At 41.4% G+C, this 18091-nt stretch overlaps 2 protein-coding genes and 1 pseudogene across 2 annotated transcripts; 2 read left to right on the forward strand and 1 right to left on the reverse strand.

Moving 5' to 3' along the window:
* Positions 1–137, forward strand: part of LOC138023842 (uncharacterized) — a 5604-nt pseudogene extending 5467 nt beyond the window's left edge.
* A 5807-nt stretch (positions 138–5944) lies between these two features.
* On the forward strand, positions 5945–11463 carry LOC138024967 (uncharacterized). Its single transcript, XM_068872174.1, has 2 exons — positions 5945–8942; positions 9748–11463. Exons 1-2 carry the CDS (start codon positions 6645–6647, stop codon positions 10009–10011), a joined length of 2562 nt encoding a protein of 853 aa, XP_068728275.1. The 5' UTR covers positions 5945–6644; the 3' UTR covers positions 10012–11463.
* Positions 11464–12270: 807 nt separating this feature from the next.
* LOC138024968 (trimeric intracellular cation channel type 1B.1-like) lies at positions 12271–17910 on the reverse strand. Its single transcript, XM_068872175.1, has 5 exons — positions 17749–17910; positions 16125–16188; positions 14966–15086; positions 13873–13957; positions 12271–12914 (listed from the first exon to the last, which is right to left on the reverse strand). The coding sequence occupies exons 1-5, from the start codon at positions 17877–17879 to the stop codon at positions 12671–12673; spliced, it is 645 nt and encodes a 214-aa protein (XP_068728276.1). The 5' UTR covers positions 17880–17910; the 3' UTR covers positions 12271–12670.
* Positions 17911–18091: the final 181 nt, after the last annotated feature.

The raw sequence follows: 18091 nt of genomic DNA on the forward strand, positions 1-18091 counted from the left end.
AAGATTTTGTGGCAACTTTTTTGCCAACAAACTTTGGCGCCAAGACTGGGTTGCCAGCGAGCGGCAATTCAAACGTCAGCTGTTGAGCTTTTTCTAACTAATTTAACACGAATTCAGTCTGGTATTGTAGAATAAAGTATAAGAAGTCGTCAAAACTGTATTGATGATGTAATTGTTTGTGTTAACTTCGCAAAAAAAGACTTTGATGGCGTCCTTCCGACAGGGTAGAGCGACAACAACGTCCTTTACACACGGAAGTGCACCGTTTCCGGTGACAAGGTAAGGAATTGACAAGATAGCACAGTTTTGACTGCCGCGTGAATTGCGGGCGCGGGTTCCGTATGTAAGGCTATGTAGTAAAAATAATGTACTTTACACGTAATGGAAGCGACTCTCTTTAAACGTTTACAGTTCGAAGTCATTCTACTGGATTTGCTGTACGAGGCACTCCGAGGCAGACATTGTGTTATAGGAAGAAGTTATTCTCAGACTAGCTGTTGGGGCTTCGTGATGATTTTAGTCAGGAAGGAACGAGAAAAGCCAGGACAAAACATTGCAGGAGCCAAACATAAAAAGCAAATCTACTTAATCGCTAAACTGTTGACTATCTTAACATCCCGATTTGCTCATGAAGGCCGTCTTTACTATTAATAATACTACGTAATATTTTTGACGGTTCAAAATAGTGCACCCTGCGAGCAGAGCCTCACCAAAACTCACTAGAGGGCAAGCAAGAGATGCTCTGCAGAAATCGTGTCAAGTATCTTAAGTCGCCGCAGCCCAAGTTTCTGGGCTAGTCACTCCGGTCAAACCGGTTTAGGCAGCACGTGCATCATAGTTTTTACAAGGGGAAGGTCAAAATCGGGCCTTCAGTAAGAAAATCAATATAGCGTCCGGGAGTGCGATAGAGACTTGGACTGGGTTTCAAACTGTCTCCAAGCAACGGCCTGCGCATACTTAACAAAGACTTGATACGATTTACGAAATTTCACGATTTCGAAAATAGTGAAGTTTGACTGATTTTGACCTCTTAACCACCCTTCTTTCAAGTTCATTGGTTCATCAGGTTGTCAGTTAATAATTTTACAATGACTGCAAAAATTCTCGTGCGCTCATTGGCTAATTTTTGTAATAAATTTTATAATATATGCGATAATGACGCGATATTGCTCGCGTCAGATTGAAGTTTCTCGCATTTTTGTCTCGCTTTTGAAACTGTTACTTTGCTACTGTTACCATAGCTACTTTGACAATGTTATGACGCAATTCATGATCAATAACAGGACAGACACATGAAAAGCTGACATCAATTTGTTAAACAGAATAACAAAAAGATGAACGTAAAAATAAAGTAATAAATAAATTATACTGCTTAACTTACGTCCGGCGTTAAAGTTGTGAACATTGATCATCAAGTATATAAAATAAGAATAAAGGATACTGTGATTTCAAATGACCAAACTAGTTTCTTCAACTTGTATGTCACAAATTTGCAGACCACTTACATCAAATGTCCGAGCAACGAACCGCTACCGTGCGGGAGGCTATGGGTTCGAACTCCGGCCGGACCGACGATAGCTGACGAGAAACGGCTGCCTTCGTAAAGGCATCTGTAAATAGTTATTCTTCTCGGATATAAGGAGGATGAACCGTAGATCCCGTCCCACAACACCCGTGAATGATCTAGCTCTCACGAGGCAAAGTAACCCGGGGAGAGGGGGGGGGTGGGGTGGGGGTACTCCCTTATATGGGCTATATAGGTATGTGCTGCCCCAAAGGGTTTGGTTTTTTAGCTGTTTTAGTCTGAAATAGGGTATCGATTTTGACCATTTGGTCATTGTACACATTGTACGAAGAGGGGAGGGGATATAGTCCCCTGGGCAATAATCCATGACCTGATTTTGTTAATTGGTTACTTTTGAATCATACAAGGCTTATTTGGTTACTAGTAGTAGTAATGTCGGATTACTGAAGTTTGTTCGACAGTTGCTTTGGAAGCAAAGGAGAATGGTAGGGAAAGAAACAATCTTATAGGACCGAGATTTGAGGGTAAGAGCGTGTACTTCTTGAGATGGTTTCAATAAGCGCCGAATGTATTAGATTGAATTGCACAGCTGCCGTTTGTGTCATGCGAAATCTTCGCCCAATATCCCGGAATGAAACCACTTAATGGATACGGTCAGGGTCTCTGTAGCTATGGCCATTTCTGAACACACTTTACTCTTTCTTCTTCTTGGTATCTGAAGTGTTGGCCTTTTCCTTTGGTTCTCTAAACAATACAGCCGCCACAGCCTTCTCCAGATACACAAAGGGATCGCCTGCGCTGCTTAGGTACATAATAACCTGTAGAAGCGACCCAATACAAGCAATGCATAGAAGAACTTCAGATGTGAATAACTGTAAGATGCCTTTTTGAACCATAATCACAAGGATGCTGCCTACAATGGATAGTTTGGTGACGCTGCAAATAGAAACGAATACGAACAGTGAGAGCTGTGAAAAGTGAATAAACGTCTTAAGGGACGGAACTGTGGTGAATAGAATAGAATAGAATAGATTGGCATGCAAATCAACCTTGAGGACTGAATTGCAAAGGGTGCAGTTCACGATATCAGGCCGAAAGAGTAGATAAGGCACCTCTATACGATCTCTGTCTGATGTCGCAGCACAGCACCACAGCCAGATGTAATAACTGCTTTGAATCGAGCTTGATGAGGGCGTGAAACTCAGCCTAAGCATACCGTTGCAGAGGTGGGAGGCATGGTTCATGTGTTATGATGAAGGGGAGGGGAGGGCGGGAGGTGGGCTAGAGACCCTGACAAGTTAAGTGAGCACGAAATCAACGCTCAATGTTGAGCTCACTCAAGCACGGCAAAAGCAGAGATTACTCTTTGAGATGAAACATGGTAGCAGACTTTTTTAAGAAACCATCCATGCTAATAATAATCAGAAGCACATGATCGTGAAGCATGTAACTTGCAACTCTTTCCTTGGAACAAAGCTGGGGGCTTTAGGACAGTTAATTCCACAGGCATAAACGTAACGTAAGAACCGTGCGTGTCTGGTCTTCTCGAGCCAGAGGTGAGAGATAGTTTCATGCAGACTGGGACGCCTAAAATGCTTTGTTGTAAACATGGTGTTTCACGAGTGAAGTTGTCTCTTTGGCCTTTCTGTGCACGAATTCAAGGACCTACTGATACAATTTGGGCAAGTTTTGAAAGCTAAAAACTTCAATGGATGCTGTATTTTGCTGGTAGGACTGGGTGGCCCGACACTTATAAAAAAAAAACTATTAAATGACAATCGGGTGTCTTCCCTTGTCATGGAATGGCAGAATTACCCAGAATTCTTTTGAGCATGAAGGAGGCCACTTGAGAAGCACGAGCTACGTTACATGCAAATAAGGAAATTTTTAAACTCCAAAAACCCCAGCTCTGAACAGTTAAACGCCTCAAGGACGTGAGCTTGTGTATTAATCCACAATAACATTTATGGCTTTAATTCTAAAAATGTGTTGAAGACATTTATAGTTTACTAACAATGATGGTTAAAGGGCTTCATTTGCAGGTTCCAGTTTTCGACCCTTGGACAAATTTCACCACTGGTCTTATCAACCTGTTTCCTTCCCCTAAATACAGGTAATAATGATGATAATATTTAATACTTCATATTTTTATGCACAGTTGATTTCCATGTGAATTGTTTGTCAACTTGTATTCTAGCCTTCTCGTGGGCACATTACAACTTTCAATCATTTCATCTATTTGTAAAAACTGAGGGGCATGACTTCGTCGAGGCAAATTTCCCTTTCGTAAACGGTCGTTGCCAGTTCTCAGGACGGTCGTTGCCATTTGAAACGGTCGATGCCATTTATAACGGTCGACTACACACTTCACTTCAAAGAAAATTAAAAGAAACAAACTAAGAAAAAATATTCACAAAAATTAAGACAAAAAAGGAAAAAAAACATTTATAAAAGAAAAACTGGAGGAAAAAAAGAGTCCGAAATTTTCAAAACTCGAACTCGGGTTCTTAGCCCTCACCCTAAACAGAACCCTAACCCGAACCCTAACTCATATGACCAGCGAGATACAACTCCCAGTAACCGCAACCCTTTGAGTTCTTAGACCTAATGAGTGTAATTCAGAGCTACAAAATGGCAGCGACCATTTCAAATGGCAACGACCGTTCTGAGAAATGGCAACGACAGTTTACGAAAGGGAAATAAGCTTCGTCTAGCCCGCAGACCAGTGGGATACTTTCTCCATTTAGGACCTAGATAAACAACTTAAGAGGCCCTCTCAGGGGTTTTGGGGAACAAGGGAGCATGGCTAATTCGAACTAGGGAACAGAGGAACAATGTCGAAATATTTTAGGGAACAAGGGAACAAAAACAATTTTAAGGATCAAAAAGCTGGGAACAAGTTTGAAAGTAATTTGGGGAACACGGGAACACAAGCAAATATTTAAAGGGAACAAGGGAACAAGGACCCCAAGGGAACAGGAGAAGACTGATAGACTAGTAACCACCGCCGGCGTTGTCGGGCTCAAGATCAACCCGCGCAAAACAAAGACGCTTTGGATGAACCACAGATGCACAGACTACATAAGGATAGAAGGAGAGGAGGTGGAAGATGTGGAATCCTTCGTGTACCTAGGTTCAGTACTTGACAAATTTGGTGGCACAGAAGCGGACATCAAGAGGCGACTAGCAGTAGCTAAAATTGCCTTCACCAGACTTCAGAACATCTTGAGGTCAGGCAGATTCAGCCAGAAGACCAAGCTGCGCAGCCTGAACTCAAATGTGCTGTCCGTGCTACTGTATGGAGCCGAAATGTGGAGAGTGACAACAACTGATCTCAACAAACTGGATGTGTTTCACCGTACATGCCTGAGGAGAGTGCTGAGGAGATTCTGGCCTAACCATCTTAGCAACGAAGAGCTTTATGAAGCAACAGGGAATACGCCGGTATCAGCCCTTGTACGAGTGAGAAGATGGCGATGGATAGGACACATATTGAGGACTAGTCCTAATAACATCTCGAGGACTGCACTAACGTGGGCAACTGAAAGTAAAAGGAGGCCAGGCTGGCCGAGAGAAAAGTGGAGAAGAAGAGTGGAGAAACAAAGAAACCAGCTGGGATGGCATTCGTGGGGGTTGCGGTCGCATCGGCGGGGTGGATGTCGCAATCTTCTCAGTGGCCGGCCTTAAGAGTCCTCATGGGCCCGATGAGGATAAGTAACTAAGTATTCAATATACCGGCAAATTATTGTGGTAGATGGTGCACAAGGTAGCCAGGGAGTGCAAAGCCCAGTCCTGCTGTCTTCTGTTCTCTCTAAGGTAACCGCAGGTTAGTTTGCTATAGTTTGCAGTATAATGCACGTCATAACCACAAAGAAAATACACGTTTTTCTTTTACAATGCTTCTTTTTGTGGGTTGATGTTGGATATGAGCATATAAAGATACCTGTGCCAATTGTTATCAGTCAAAATCTTATCTTGTTTTGATAAAGGTAGAGTACTAGAACAAGGGACCGTGTAATCAGATACATCAGTTTCGTTTGTCATCAAATCACAAATTTACAACGACTCGGGGACAAGTTAAATACAATTTTTGTTAAAAATTTGAGGAAAATTGAGGATAGGCAAAAACTCAGTACAAAGTTTGTCAAGGAAAAATTACGTATAAATAACAGTCGACGCTGTGGTCGGGGATACTATATACCGTCCATGTAAAGTTTCTCATTTTCGTTCTCCGTTTACCAGCTAATCAGAAACAGAATAAATAAATCTTTACACTTTCGCCGAGGAACAGACCCGTTTTTTATTAATGATTAGTACGTAAATCAAAGGAAAAAGTGATTCTCCGTTTTTACTGACAAGAAAAATGACCTGAAGTTTTATTTTGCTGTCACTGTTGTAAATAATATTCCAGTTTTCATCTTTTCCAGCGAATATTTACCGGTACGACTAGTGCAATAAAAGTAATGAAATAGGGTATACTTTTTCCTGGCGAGTTACAGATCCCGCGATGGCTTGACCTTTTCACGCTTTTCTGAGAAAGGCCTAGGTACTAGTTACTTACAGCACAAGTGCTACATGTGAATATCAATAATATTATTGAGCAGAACGTTATTAAATAAGAGAAAACAATATCGTTCATCATCGGAAAGCATGGCTGCATTTGACACAGATTCACGCATGGGAAAGTTGCAAAGGAAATGTTTTAAAGAAAACATTTTCCTAAAAAACCCAGAAAAACCAAGAAAAACTCAGCATTACAAAATCTCAAAGAGTGAAACACTACTTTGCGTGACACGTACATGACAATACAGTTATTTCTTTTCTTGGAAGGACTATTCTTTGTCGTACATGTATTTGTTCCTGATTGGTCACGCATATACTGAGGACGGAAACTGAAACTGCCCCAACTTTTTAGACAGCGCCCAGACGTACAGTTCTAGCATTAATATAACGTTTTGTTGAGTGAAGGATTCACCGACTATTTGTGTCCTTATTTTGCTAAATACTTTTATTCTGCGTTGATCGCACTCTTGGGCCAAACGACTTTCAGGATCTATTTGCGGAATCGCTTCACCCCCCTTCCTCCAACAGCCAGATCGAATCCTTTCGCTTCAGCAAGATGGCGTCGAGGGAGACAGATACTCAAAAGCTCAACTCCACCTTCAAATTGTTGGGAGAACGCGGGATTGAAGGCGAAATATGGAAGAAACATATAGAGCATTGCTTGGAGTACCTGTTACGACAGTTATCGGAGTTCTTCAGCGAAAAATTTGACAACTGTATGGTGTTTCAGGCCTACGGCAGCGCAGTTGAAGATTTGAAGAGCATAGCACCTGATGATGTCGGTGATGTCGATATAGTGATTTGCCCCAAATCAAATGAATTGATGATAGATGACGAAATGATCGAATATTCAACGAACCCAATGCACGTCCGAATCAAAGCAGTCGATCACCAAATCCTGAGCTCCTGTCTTGTTGAAGATACGGAATACGTAGCTACATCGGCACTTAAGAATTTCCATTCTACAATTTTTGGAAGGGCAGCACCTCACTTGGTCAAAGCCCTTATACAAACGATCCAGGCTATGCCTCGAATACCGGGGATTAATGTTTTGAAATGCCGGAACAAAGACAATAGTCCAGCCTTACAGATTGAGTACACCCAGTCCTTTGGACACGTATCAGGGGAAATCGAAAAGCTAAATAACCCTCATTCATTGCCTAAATTTGACGTTGCCGAATGGGAATGGCTTGCCCATATCATTTGTAGGTTAAGGGGGATGGAATATTCCGAAGATCACGCCAACCTTGTTAGGGAATACATAGAGTTTGGCAATGAAGTGCAAAGGTCATTCTCTGAGAGAGGTCTTCTTTCCAAACCAGAAGCGTTTCCACTCCTGATGCAAGAGTTAGTTTTCAGCGACCGTGTACGAAACTTCAAGGAGAAATGTCGCGACATCGAAACTCGAATGCAAAATATAAGCGGAAGTAGAAACGATGGCGTGACAGAAATGAAATATTCACAGGCAGAAAACTACAACGAAAACGAAAGCGGAAGCAGTGAGGAAAAGAGGACTTCACAGTCCCAAGGCGACGATCAGCCATCTGTCACGACAGAAACTGCAGATGACACACCTGAGCCCGAATGCACGTCACTCCAGAAGCCAGTGGCTTCGACATCGGGAGAACACAGTCATTCTTCAGGAAGTAGAATGGCAAAACAATCGACTAAGGTAAAGACAGATCAGGAATATAAGACTAGACAAACCGAAAGCGAAGATGAAGACAAAAATGGAGAGATTCAGAGTAAGATTAAAGAAAAACAGGGATTCCAAAGAGAGACAGCTCCAAAGGCAAATCCACCAGACAAAGGCGAAGATTTGGAGACCGTTTTAAGTCAAACAGATCATTTCTTTCAACAACTTTTCCCCGAAGCTGCAACAAATTCAATCAGCACTGAAAAGTCATCCATAGAGGGTGGTTTTGACTTAGTCCCCGCTTTTAAATGTTCAGGTTGGCCCAAGACCGCCACCGAATGGATAGGACGAGAACGCAAATGGCCTTCGCCCGATTTAGTCACTAAGGTGGTCAAAGAAGGGTTCCACTTGGTTGTCAAGCCTCCAAAGGATGGTGGCAATCAAGAATGCGACTTCAGAATCTCCTTTTCAAATGCAGAATACCTGTTGAGTCAAGAGATGAACGACGTCCAACGGGACTGCTACCGTTGCCTCAAGACTTTTTACCGAGGATATCTAAAAGCATCAGATGGGCCCAAGGGTTTGGTGACATTCCACCTGAAGAACATCCTTCTGCAAACCATCGAAGAAACCGACGCCGAGATATGGAATGAAAGCAACAGGGCAGAGTGCATGATGTTGCTGCTTGGAAAACTTTTACAAGCATTAATAGACCGGGATTTACGACATTATTTCGTGAGATCATATAATTTATTCAGCGGAGATTACATTGAGGACCCTGAGGTCCTGGAAACGTTAGCTGAGAAAGTTGTTGAAATCATTGAGGATCCCATCAAGGTCGCTAAAAATATCCAGGAAACAGAGAACTGGGTTCAAAAGGAAGACGATGCAGAACAAGAACATCGCATCGAGCAATCAACTTCTCAAGAAAGTTATGCGGATGAACGAAAGACCTCCTCGCTGTCATCATCTCCTGCTACAAAGGGTGCCACTCATCAGGCCAGCCAAGGTTATCGTTTCCATGATCTCAGAAAAATTTATCTCGCCACGGGCCAAGAATTGATCGACAAGGCTTTCAAAGAAGATGCCTTGCTTGAGATTTCAGAGGTTGAAAGGCGCATAGTTGATGATCTTAGAGAGATGATCGAGAAGCAAAAAATGACAGCCGAAAACTTCTCAAAAATCTTCGAATCGTACTGGGATTTGGCTTATTTAAAGGTTAGTCACATATTTGGCAAAAAAATTCCCTTTCACAATACAACAGAACAAAATGTTATGAAATCGAGACCAAACACTGACTCTAGAAATACTTTCAACGTAAAAAACTTCGTCTCTCATTCCCTTGTTTACACTATTACCAGATAAAATTAAGATCAACAGGGCCAAAAATTGTCTTTTCAAAGTTATTTAAAAAGCTGAATAATGCACGCATTTTGATTCTCTCCTATGATCTATTCGAGGACAGTCATCATCAAAAATTTTGAATTCTTTACTCTATAAAACAAGTAGATTCCATGTTGTCATGCCCTTCTGTTCAGTAATTAAGGAATTAACTTCAACGGGCTTTGAACCCGTGACCTCGCGATACCGGTGCGACGCTCTAACCAACTGAGCTGGGTTCAACAAATGAACCCACAAATGACCAGCTCCCAACATCAGGAGCTTCATAGCTAATCGCACCGGCATCACGAGGTCACGGGTTCAAAACCCATTGAAGTCCTAAAATTTTCAGGCTTCTCTTCGCAATTGCTAAAATTGTGTTCATAACAGCGAGGATCATTGCTTCACTCAGATTTCATGTTGCCGTGCATCTGTTCAGTAAGAGATTACAGAAGACGTCACGTCTTCCGTGATTTATTCCTTAATTGCTCACCAGAAGGGCATGACGACATGGAATCTATTAGTTTTATAGAGGATCATATCTTCATTTGATTCCATATCCGCAGTTCAGTATATGATTCACTTTATCATTCCGTTCGTTGAACGTGGAATCTGTTTGTCAAATAATGTACAATTTTGACAGGTTTGGATGGACTCTGAACCCGACATGAGGAAGCGCATGCTCAGTGCATTCCAAGGATTAGTTGAATTGATTAAGTACACAGCCAGGCAAGACGACTTGGCTCCAGAGAATGCTGAAGCTATAGCAGCAAGAATCGTTGACCCCAATGCTGAAGATCGTTTTGACCTAAATAACGTGATTCCATCTGGCCTTGGAGCACAAGTTTTGAGCCGCTTTTTTGCCGGTTTTGAAAAACCGGCTGAGGAAGACATCCCATTGGATTGACTTTGTACGTACGTTTAGAGAAAAACCGTGTATTGTTACACCGTTACAGGGAACCTTCAAGTAACCCCTCGCCTAAAATATTGTTTTTGTGATGAAATATCTTTATGCCGATTAACGTGGATTTTGTATGGGAGTTTAACCGGTTTGACTATAGGTGGTTTGCAAGTACCAGTCTCTAGAGACATAGATAACAATGCTGAAATGTACAATTGATGGTGGACAAACAAAAGAAGCTGATAAGAGGTCTTTTCTTTTCGCTCACCAACATGGCGGTGATAAAGAAACGAGAAGGCCACCTATATTTCTGCCAAAAGAAACCTTTACCCAAAACACTATTGATCGATCTTTTGCACGAGACTTAGAAATAGCAACAAGATTGCGCCTCGCTTAGTTAGTAAACGCATTTTGAAAGATCTCTTACTTCTTTCAAAGAAAAGGTCATACTCGAACCTACAATAAGCACCAAAAGGGTTGAGACACTTTCCCTTTTAAGGAATCTCGGACAAGCCCCTCCCCCCAAACAATGTTGTTTTCCTATTGCCAGCTTTTCCTTTTTCCGCTACCAACACGGGAGGGGGAGGCGGAGGCGGGGGAAGAGGCGACAAAACGGCTTGCGGCCATTTTGAAAAAAGCCGCTTAGGTGATTATTGCGTAAGAATGTCAATAATCGCGGCAATTGCAACCAATCAGCAATAATCACCTATGTAATTATACTAATGTACTTTACACTTAATGGAAGCGACTTACTTCAAACAGTTACATTTCGAAGTCATTCCACTGCATTTGCTGTAGGAGGGAATCAGACATTGTCTTTCATAGGAGTTCACTCAGTGATTGGTTCAAAGTTCTCGCGTCACTTTTTCAACCAATCAGAAGTGAAACCAAAACCAATCGTGTCTCGCGCGGCACATTTTTCCGCGCTTTGTGTCAGCTACGTGTAATTACTTCGAGTTTTGATTGGTTTACTGGATTGTCTCCGTCCTTTTTGATTGGCCAAAGTAATTACTTTGGTTTTGGTTTTACGATACTCATTTGAAACTCGCTCTATTGTCTCTATTGTTGTTGGGGCTTCATGATGATCTTAGTCAGGAAGGAACGAGAAAAGCCAGGACAAAACATTGCAGGAGCCAAACATAAAAAGCAAATCTACTTAATCGCTAAACTGTTGACTATCTTAACATCCCGATTTGCTCATGAAGGCCGTCTTTACTATTAATAATACTACGCTATATTTTTGACGGTGCAAAATAGTGCACCCTGCGAGCAGAGCCTCACCAAAACTCACTAGAGGGCAAGCAAGAGAGGCTCTGCAGAAATCGTGTCAAGTATCTTAAGTCGCCGCAGCCCAAATTTCTGAGCTAGTCACCCCGGTCAAACCGGTTTAGGAAGTTTAGGCGTGAACATTAATCATCAAGTATATAAAATTAGAATAAAGGATACTGTGATTTCAAATGACCAAACTAGTTTCTTCAACTTGTATGTCACAAATTTGCAGACCACTTACATCAAATGTCCGAGCAACGAACCGCTACCGTGCGGGAGGTTATGGGTTCGAACTCCGGCCGGACCGACGATAGCTGACGAGAAACGGCTGCCTTCGTAAAGGCATCTGTAAATAGTTATTCTTCTCGGATATAAGGAGGATGAACCGTAGATCCCGTCCCACAACACCCGTGAATGATCTAGCTCTCACGAGGCAAATTAACCCGGGGAGAGGGGGGGTGGGGTGGGGTACTCCCTTATATGGGCTATATAGGTATGTGGTGCCCCAAAGGATTTGGTTTTTTAGCCGTTTTAGTCTGAAATAGGGTATCGATTTTGACCATTTGGTCTGAAGTAGGGTATGGTTTGTTCACTCAAGTCTTGAATTGGGTATGTTTTTTAGAAGAAGCTTCAACCGTCAACAAAGCCCTTGTCAAATTATTACGCCTACCGTGTAACAGCTGAAATAGGTCTGCAAATAGGTCTGAAATACGGTATCAAATTTTTAGCCAGGTCTGAAATAAGGTAGGAAAAATCGCAGATTTTGGTCTGAAATAGGGTAAGGGTTTTAGCGGGCCGCACACCCCAACCCAATTTTTCTGGGAGTATTCTCCCAGGCAAAGTAATCGATTTAGAATCGGAAGATCGTGGGTTCAACACCAGTGAAGAATACTCGGATTCTTCTCCAAGTATCCCCAAGCCATCATTGACATTGTATACTCATTGACGAGTATAATCGTCTGGCGTTTCACAGAGAAAAATCTCCAAGTCTCATTGTTAAGAGGAAAAGGGTTAACTTACACATTGTACCAAGAGGGGAGGGGATATAGTCCCCTGGGCAATAATCCATCACCTGATTTTCTTAAGTGGTTACTTTTGAATCATACAAGGCTTATTTGGTTACTAGTAGTAGTAATCTCGGATTATTGAAGTTTGTTCGACAGTTTCTTTGGAAGCCAAGGAGAATGGTAGGGAAAGAAACAATGTTATAGGACCGAAGTTTGAGGGTAAGAGCGTGTACTTCTTGAGATGGTTACAATAAGCGCCGAATGTATTAGATTGAATTGCACAGCTGCCGTTTGTGTCATGCGAAATCTTCGCCCAATATATCCCGGAATGAAACCACTTAATGGATACGGTCAGGGTCTCTGTAGCTATGGCCATTTCTGAACACACTTTACTCTTTCTTCTTCTTGGCATCTGAAGTGTTGGCCTTTTCCTTTGGTTCTCTAAACAATACAGCCGCCACAGCCTTCTCCAGATACACAAAGGGATCGCTTGCGCTGCTTAGGTACATAACAACCTGTAGAAGCGACCCAATACAAGCAATGCATAGAAGAACTTCAGATGTGGATAACTGTAAGATGCCTTTTTGAACCATAATCACAAGGATGCTGCCTACAATGGATAGTTTGGTGACGCTGCAAATAGAAACGAATACGAACAGTGAGAGCTGTGAAAAGTGAATAAACGTCTTAAGGGACGGAACTGTGGTGAATAGAATAGAATAAAATAGATTGGCATGCAAATCAACATTGAGGACTGAATTGCAAAGGGTGCAGCTCAAGATATCAGACCGAAAGAGTAGATAAAGTAGATAAGGCACCTCTATACGATATCTAATGAATAAAGGGGTAGTTTCTAAAGAAACTGTGGTGCTGCGTCGGTGGGGAAGTAGTATACAAAAATTTGGTTTTATCAACGGAGTTGATAATGTAAATTGGCCACCGTACAGAGATTCTAAAAGCTGACGTTTCGAGCGTTAGCCCTTCGTCAGAGCGAAGGGCTCTGACGAAGGGCTAACGCTCTATACGATATCTGTCTGATGTTGGAGCACAGCACCACAGCCAGATGTAATAACTGCTTTGAATCGAGTTTGATGAGGGACTGGAACCCAGCCCACATACCGTTGCAGAGGTGGGAGGCATGGTTTATGTGTTATGATGAAGGGGAGGGGAGGGGGGGGGGAGGTTGGGCTACAGACGCTGACAAGTTAAGTGATCACTAAATCAACGATCAATGTTGAGCTCACTCAAGCAAGGCAAAAGCAGAGATTGCTCTTTGAGATGAAACATAAACCTTATTCATAAATGACACCTGTTTTATTATTCTTTTGCTAATGTGCAAATTAGCCTACCAAGCCTCATTTTAGAGCAAGAATTCTTTTCAATTCAGTGTATGGTATCGAGACTTGGTAGGCTAATTTGCACTTCGACAAAAGAATTATAAATTGACCGCCATTTATGAATAAAGTCTATGGTAGCAGATTATTTTAAGAAACCATCAATGCTAATTTGTTTTATTAATATTAATCCACAATAATATTGATGGATTTCATTGTAAAAACGTGTCGAAGATCAACATTTATAGTTTACTTACAATGATGGGTAAAGGGCTTCATTTGCAGGTTCCAGTTTTCCTTGCACGAATTTCACCACTGGTCTTATCAACCTGCTTCCTGCCCCTAAATACAGGTAATAATGATGATAATTATTCCATGAGCGTGCGTCGGATATGAGATGGTAAATGGCCAACAAGGCATGTAGCGCCGAGCTAGCTATAACCTGTCTCATCTCCAACAAGCGCAAATGGAATAATTGCTTTATTAAATTCCTTAAATTCCCAAACTTTGGAAGTACGAAATACGAGCAAAAAAAGCGAGCAAATCCCAGTGAAATGAAAGTGCGATGTTGTGTAATATCTGGTGGTCAGACAAACGCAGGCTCATCACAAAATCATTTTTTACCTCTTCGCGTACTTCTAAACGTTGGAATTGATCCAAACTTTCCACAAAAACGTTTTTTCTTTTTGCTTAATTCTGAGAGAAATTTCGCTTTCCGGCAAAAAACAATTTTAGCTTAGCAATGCTTAGCGGAATCATTTCCCATAAATTATAAGGTCAAACTAAGGTATATGAGCCTATAACCAAGATTGAGTAAACCAATCAGAGCAAGAGGAATGCAATAACCAAGGTTGAGAATTTAATATTTCATATTTTTATGCACAATTGATTTCCATGTGAAATGTTTGTCAAATTGTATTCTACCCTTCTCACAGGCACATTACACCTTTCCATCATTTCATGTATTTGTATAAACTGAGGTGCATGACTTTATAGAGCCTGCAGACCTGAGTGGGAAACTTTCTCCATTCAGGACCTAGGTAAACAACCTGCAGCTCTCCAGTGAGTTCTAGTAGCTCAATAGGTAGAGCATCCGACCGGTCCTTTAGAGGTCGCAGGTTCAATTCATGTTTAGGACTCTGATTTTTCAGTTGTCCTTTTGCCAGTTGCCATGAACTTGTATTCTATCCTTCCCATGGACACGCTCTACCTTTCCATCATTTCATATAATGGCACTAGCAGTTGAGGGATTCTGACCACTGGATAGAATAGCACATTATTGCCCACTTTTTTTCAACCAGTTACCATGATCTTAACAATACATAATTAAATGGGGAGTGACAAGTTGACCTTTTGCAGTTCCAGTGGCAACCATAACAAGCCAGGCATCAGGGTACAGTGGCATAGCCAGTTCAACTCCTTTGAGAATGTTCTTGGCTCTGTGGGCTTCTTTCAGTACCAGCAGTACAATCTACAATACCAATGAAAGAATAACAGTTATTCCATGCACAAAAAGCATTTTCCAGTCTCCTATTCAATGTACAGGCATGTTAGTGTGGTAGATGGGAGTGCAAAGCCCAGCCCCGTTGTGTTCTGTTCTCTCTAAGGCAACCAATTAGTTTGCTACATGTATATTTTGTTGCATAATGTAATAAGGACAAAGAAAATCAATGTTTTTCCTTTACATTGCTTCTTTGTGTGGATTGATGTTGGACATCAGCATATAAAGCTACCTGTGCCAGTTGTTATCAGTAGATAGATTACCAGAACCAGGGACCATGAACAAGTTAATAGCATTATTTCTGCAACAGAGTGCTTTACCGTTTCAATTCTCTTTGTCGGTCTTGTGTAATCAGATATATCAGTTTTGCTTGTTATCAAATCACAAATTTACATTTGGGGGCTGCAACGTGTCATGAAGAGTGATAGTAACAAACTTCCCTTCAAACTTTTTTTATTAAGACCAAGTGTTGCAAATTAAAGCATGTCAAGATGGACTAAAGGGTCAAACCATTTGTAGGTGTAGTTACAAAGCCAAACACATAGAATTATTTCTTTTAGGGATTGAACTTATGACCATCCACGTGGCAGTAGGGCGCTGAAACAGCCACCCTTTTGGCAGTCACAGTGTCTCTTTTTCAAGGCATGTTAATAGGCTGTACCACCAATACATTTTCCATTGTCATCATATCCATGAATGGTTCCAAAATGACCTACAATCAGGCTCTATTTTAGTTCTGTGTGGTATGTACTGTACAGTTAGCAATACAAAAATTTTAGTGAGCGACAACTTAGAAAACATACAAGCGATGCTAAAAATAGGCCTAATTACAGGTTAGTTCCAAAATGAGTTGCTTGCCATGAAAATCAGGTTTATTTCAGGCCATATAGTTTCTAGCAGGGTCATCAGGGTTCCAAAATGAAGCTGTGGGAGTGAGTGCATGGTCTTCAGAAAAATTTCCAAATACAAGACCAAGCCACATGTTCAATTAAAACAAGAGACACATACCCAAAACGGCTTCAGCGTAAATATCTTGGTGAAGAGATCCAATGGACAACAAAAGACCAGATACCTTTATAACAAAAACTGACTTAGTTGACTTTAAAAAGGTTTATCTTCTCATATTTATTTGTTGCTTTATTGGCTCGCTGGACTATGTGCAATATTCAACATCAAAATAACTACTATCATACGAATCAAGAATGATTGCTGTTTTCTTCTTCAAACTGGTTCTTGCAGGTTATATGATTATAAAATGTTTTATATGTATATAAAAATTAGCGCATTTCAAATGTAAATAAGTGGACAGACATTCTGTAATTTACCCCAAATTGTCATAACAATAGACCATTTAAGTTACCTGGCCTAAGAATGGAAGCGAGGCTGCCAGGACCCCTGCTTTAATACAAACCTTTGTGCTTTTCTAATGTTAATGTAGACTAATTAGAATTACAACAACACAACAGCCCATTTCCGAGTTGCCGCATGTCTCAGTTTCAAAATGAGTCCTGGTGCACAACCATTCAAATGTAAATGCGTTGCATATTCTTATGCAATCAACCCATTTCCCTTACAAGAGTTGAGCACCACTTCGAAACCGAGACTAACAGCAACTCGGAAATGGCCCATTTACGTGATAATAGCAGTGAGGTCTATATCAATACAAGGTCACCAGCAGCCTCGCAGCCATTTTATAGGTTAGGTCACTGAGTAAACAACTGTAACATGGATGATGGTTATTGCATTACCTGTATGTTATGCATAAATTATACATTGGCGAGACAGGTAGACGACTAGGCGACCGATTCCGCGAACACCTTCACAATGTTGAGAAGAATGACAAGAATGCATCTAAGCCAGTTACTCCTCATTTTAATCTCCCCAACCACTCCAAAAACACATGGCTATCCGCAGCCTTTCCCTACATCAAGGTACGACGGAAAGCCACAAGAATCTGGAACAAAATTCATCTTCCAAATCGGCACCCTTAATCCCCATGGTATTAACGAACGCTTTTCATTTTAAAACTAATGTCCTATGTTTCACATTGCCATGTTACCACAGACATAGATCAGTGGAAGACAGCTGTTAAAACTGAGTTGCCAAGTTTGAAAAAGCTTGAACAGATGGAACAGAGGGAACGTCGTCGCTACCGCAAGAGCGTATATTAGCACAAGTTGCGATCCCTGCAATAAATGCCCAAAAGTCTGCCACTCTTGGATTGGACTAGTGAGCCATTGACGAGCTCACAACCACAAAGGAGAATAATTAACATTGTTTTGCTTCAAAAATTGGATCCGCCGCTCACGCAGCCAAACCAAACCATCTTACCAACAATAGCGTAGCTCCTACTCCACTATAAAACTACACACAACCCATAATTCCTCGATTCGTTCTGACAAAGGGCTAATGCTCGAACATCAGTTTTTTAAAATCTCTGTACGGTGGTCAATTTACATTATCAACTCTGTTGATAAAACCAAATTTTTGTATACTACTTCCCACTGAGACAGCACCACAGTTTTCTTTAGAAACTACCCCCTTCATTCAACTGTAAAATTCTAATCCTCACTCTCAAACTATCTTTTCGAAAGACATTCCAAGACAGTGAATTGGTAATCCTGTAACTTACCAAATAAGGGTCATAATTGCAATCTTTGAACGTCCCAATAACTTGAGAATAAGGGAGTTTCCGTAATAGAAAGTTTGCAACATTTTTGACCACAAACAAGAAAGGAAGCTTGAAGAACCCCAGCTAGACATTGGATGTGCCTATACAAACTACAATGAACCTGCAAAACAATACGTTGAAGTTCACAAATAAAGAACTGACTTGGTTGAGGTGGACTCTAAACAGGTCTTAAAAAACCCTGTCCGGTTCGATCCGGTACATGCAGAATTTCCCCTAAAGGCAAGTAACTTTGTACCCTTACTTGCCCCGTGGGCAGAGTCCAGGCTCAAGGGTAATCAAGTGT

The sequence above is a fragment of the Montipora capricornis genome, chromosome 11 (genome assembly GCF_036669925.1).
Source record: "Montipora capricornis isolate CH-2021 chromosome 11, ASM3666992v2, whole genome shotgun sequence".
NCBI lineage: Eukaryota > Metazoa > Cnidaria > Anthozoa > Scleractinia > Acroporidae > Montipora > Montipora capricornis.

Excerpts from the sequence above, each read along its gene's own strand:
- LOC138024967 (XM_068872174.1), top strand. The coding sequence starts at position 6,645 with ATGGCGTCGAGGGAGACAGATACTCAAAAGCTCAACTCCACCTTCAAA. Across the intron at positions 8,943-9,747 it reads GGGATTTGGCTTATTTAAAG|GTTTGGATGGACTCTGAACC; the intron begins GTTAGTCACATA and ends CAATTTTGACAG.
- LOC138024968 (XM_068872175.1), bottom strand. The coding sequence starts at position 17,879 with ATGTCTAGCTGGGGTTCTTCAAGCTTCCTTTCTTGTTTGTGGTCAAAA. Across the intron at positions 16,189-17,748 it reads GCAATTATGACCCTTATTTG|GTATCTGGTCTTTTGTTGTC; the intron begins GTAAGTTACAGG and ends TTTGTTATAAAG. Across the intron at positions 13,958-14,965 it reads TGCCACTGGAACTGCAAAAG|GGGCAGGAAGCAGGTTGATA; the intron begins GTCAACTTGTCA and ends ACCTGTATTTAG.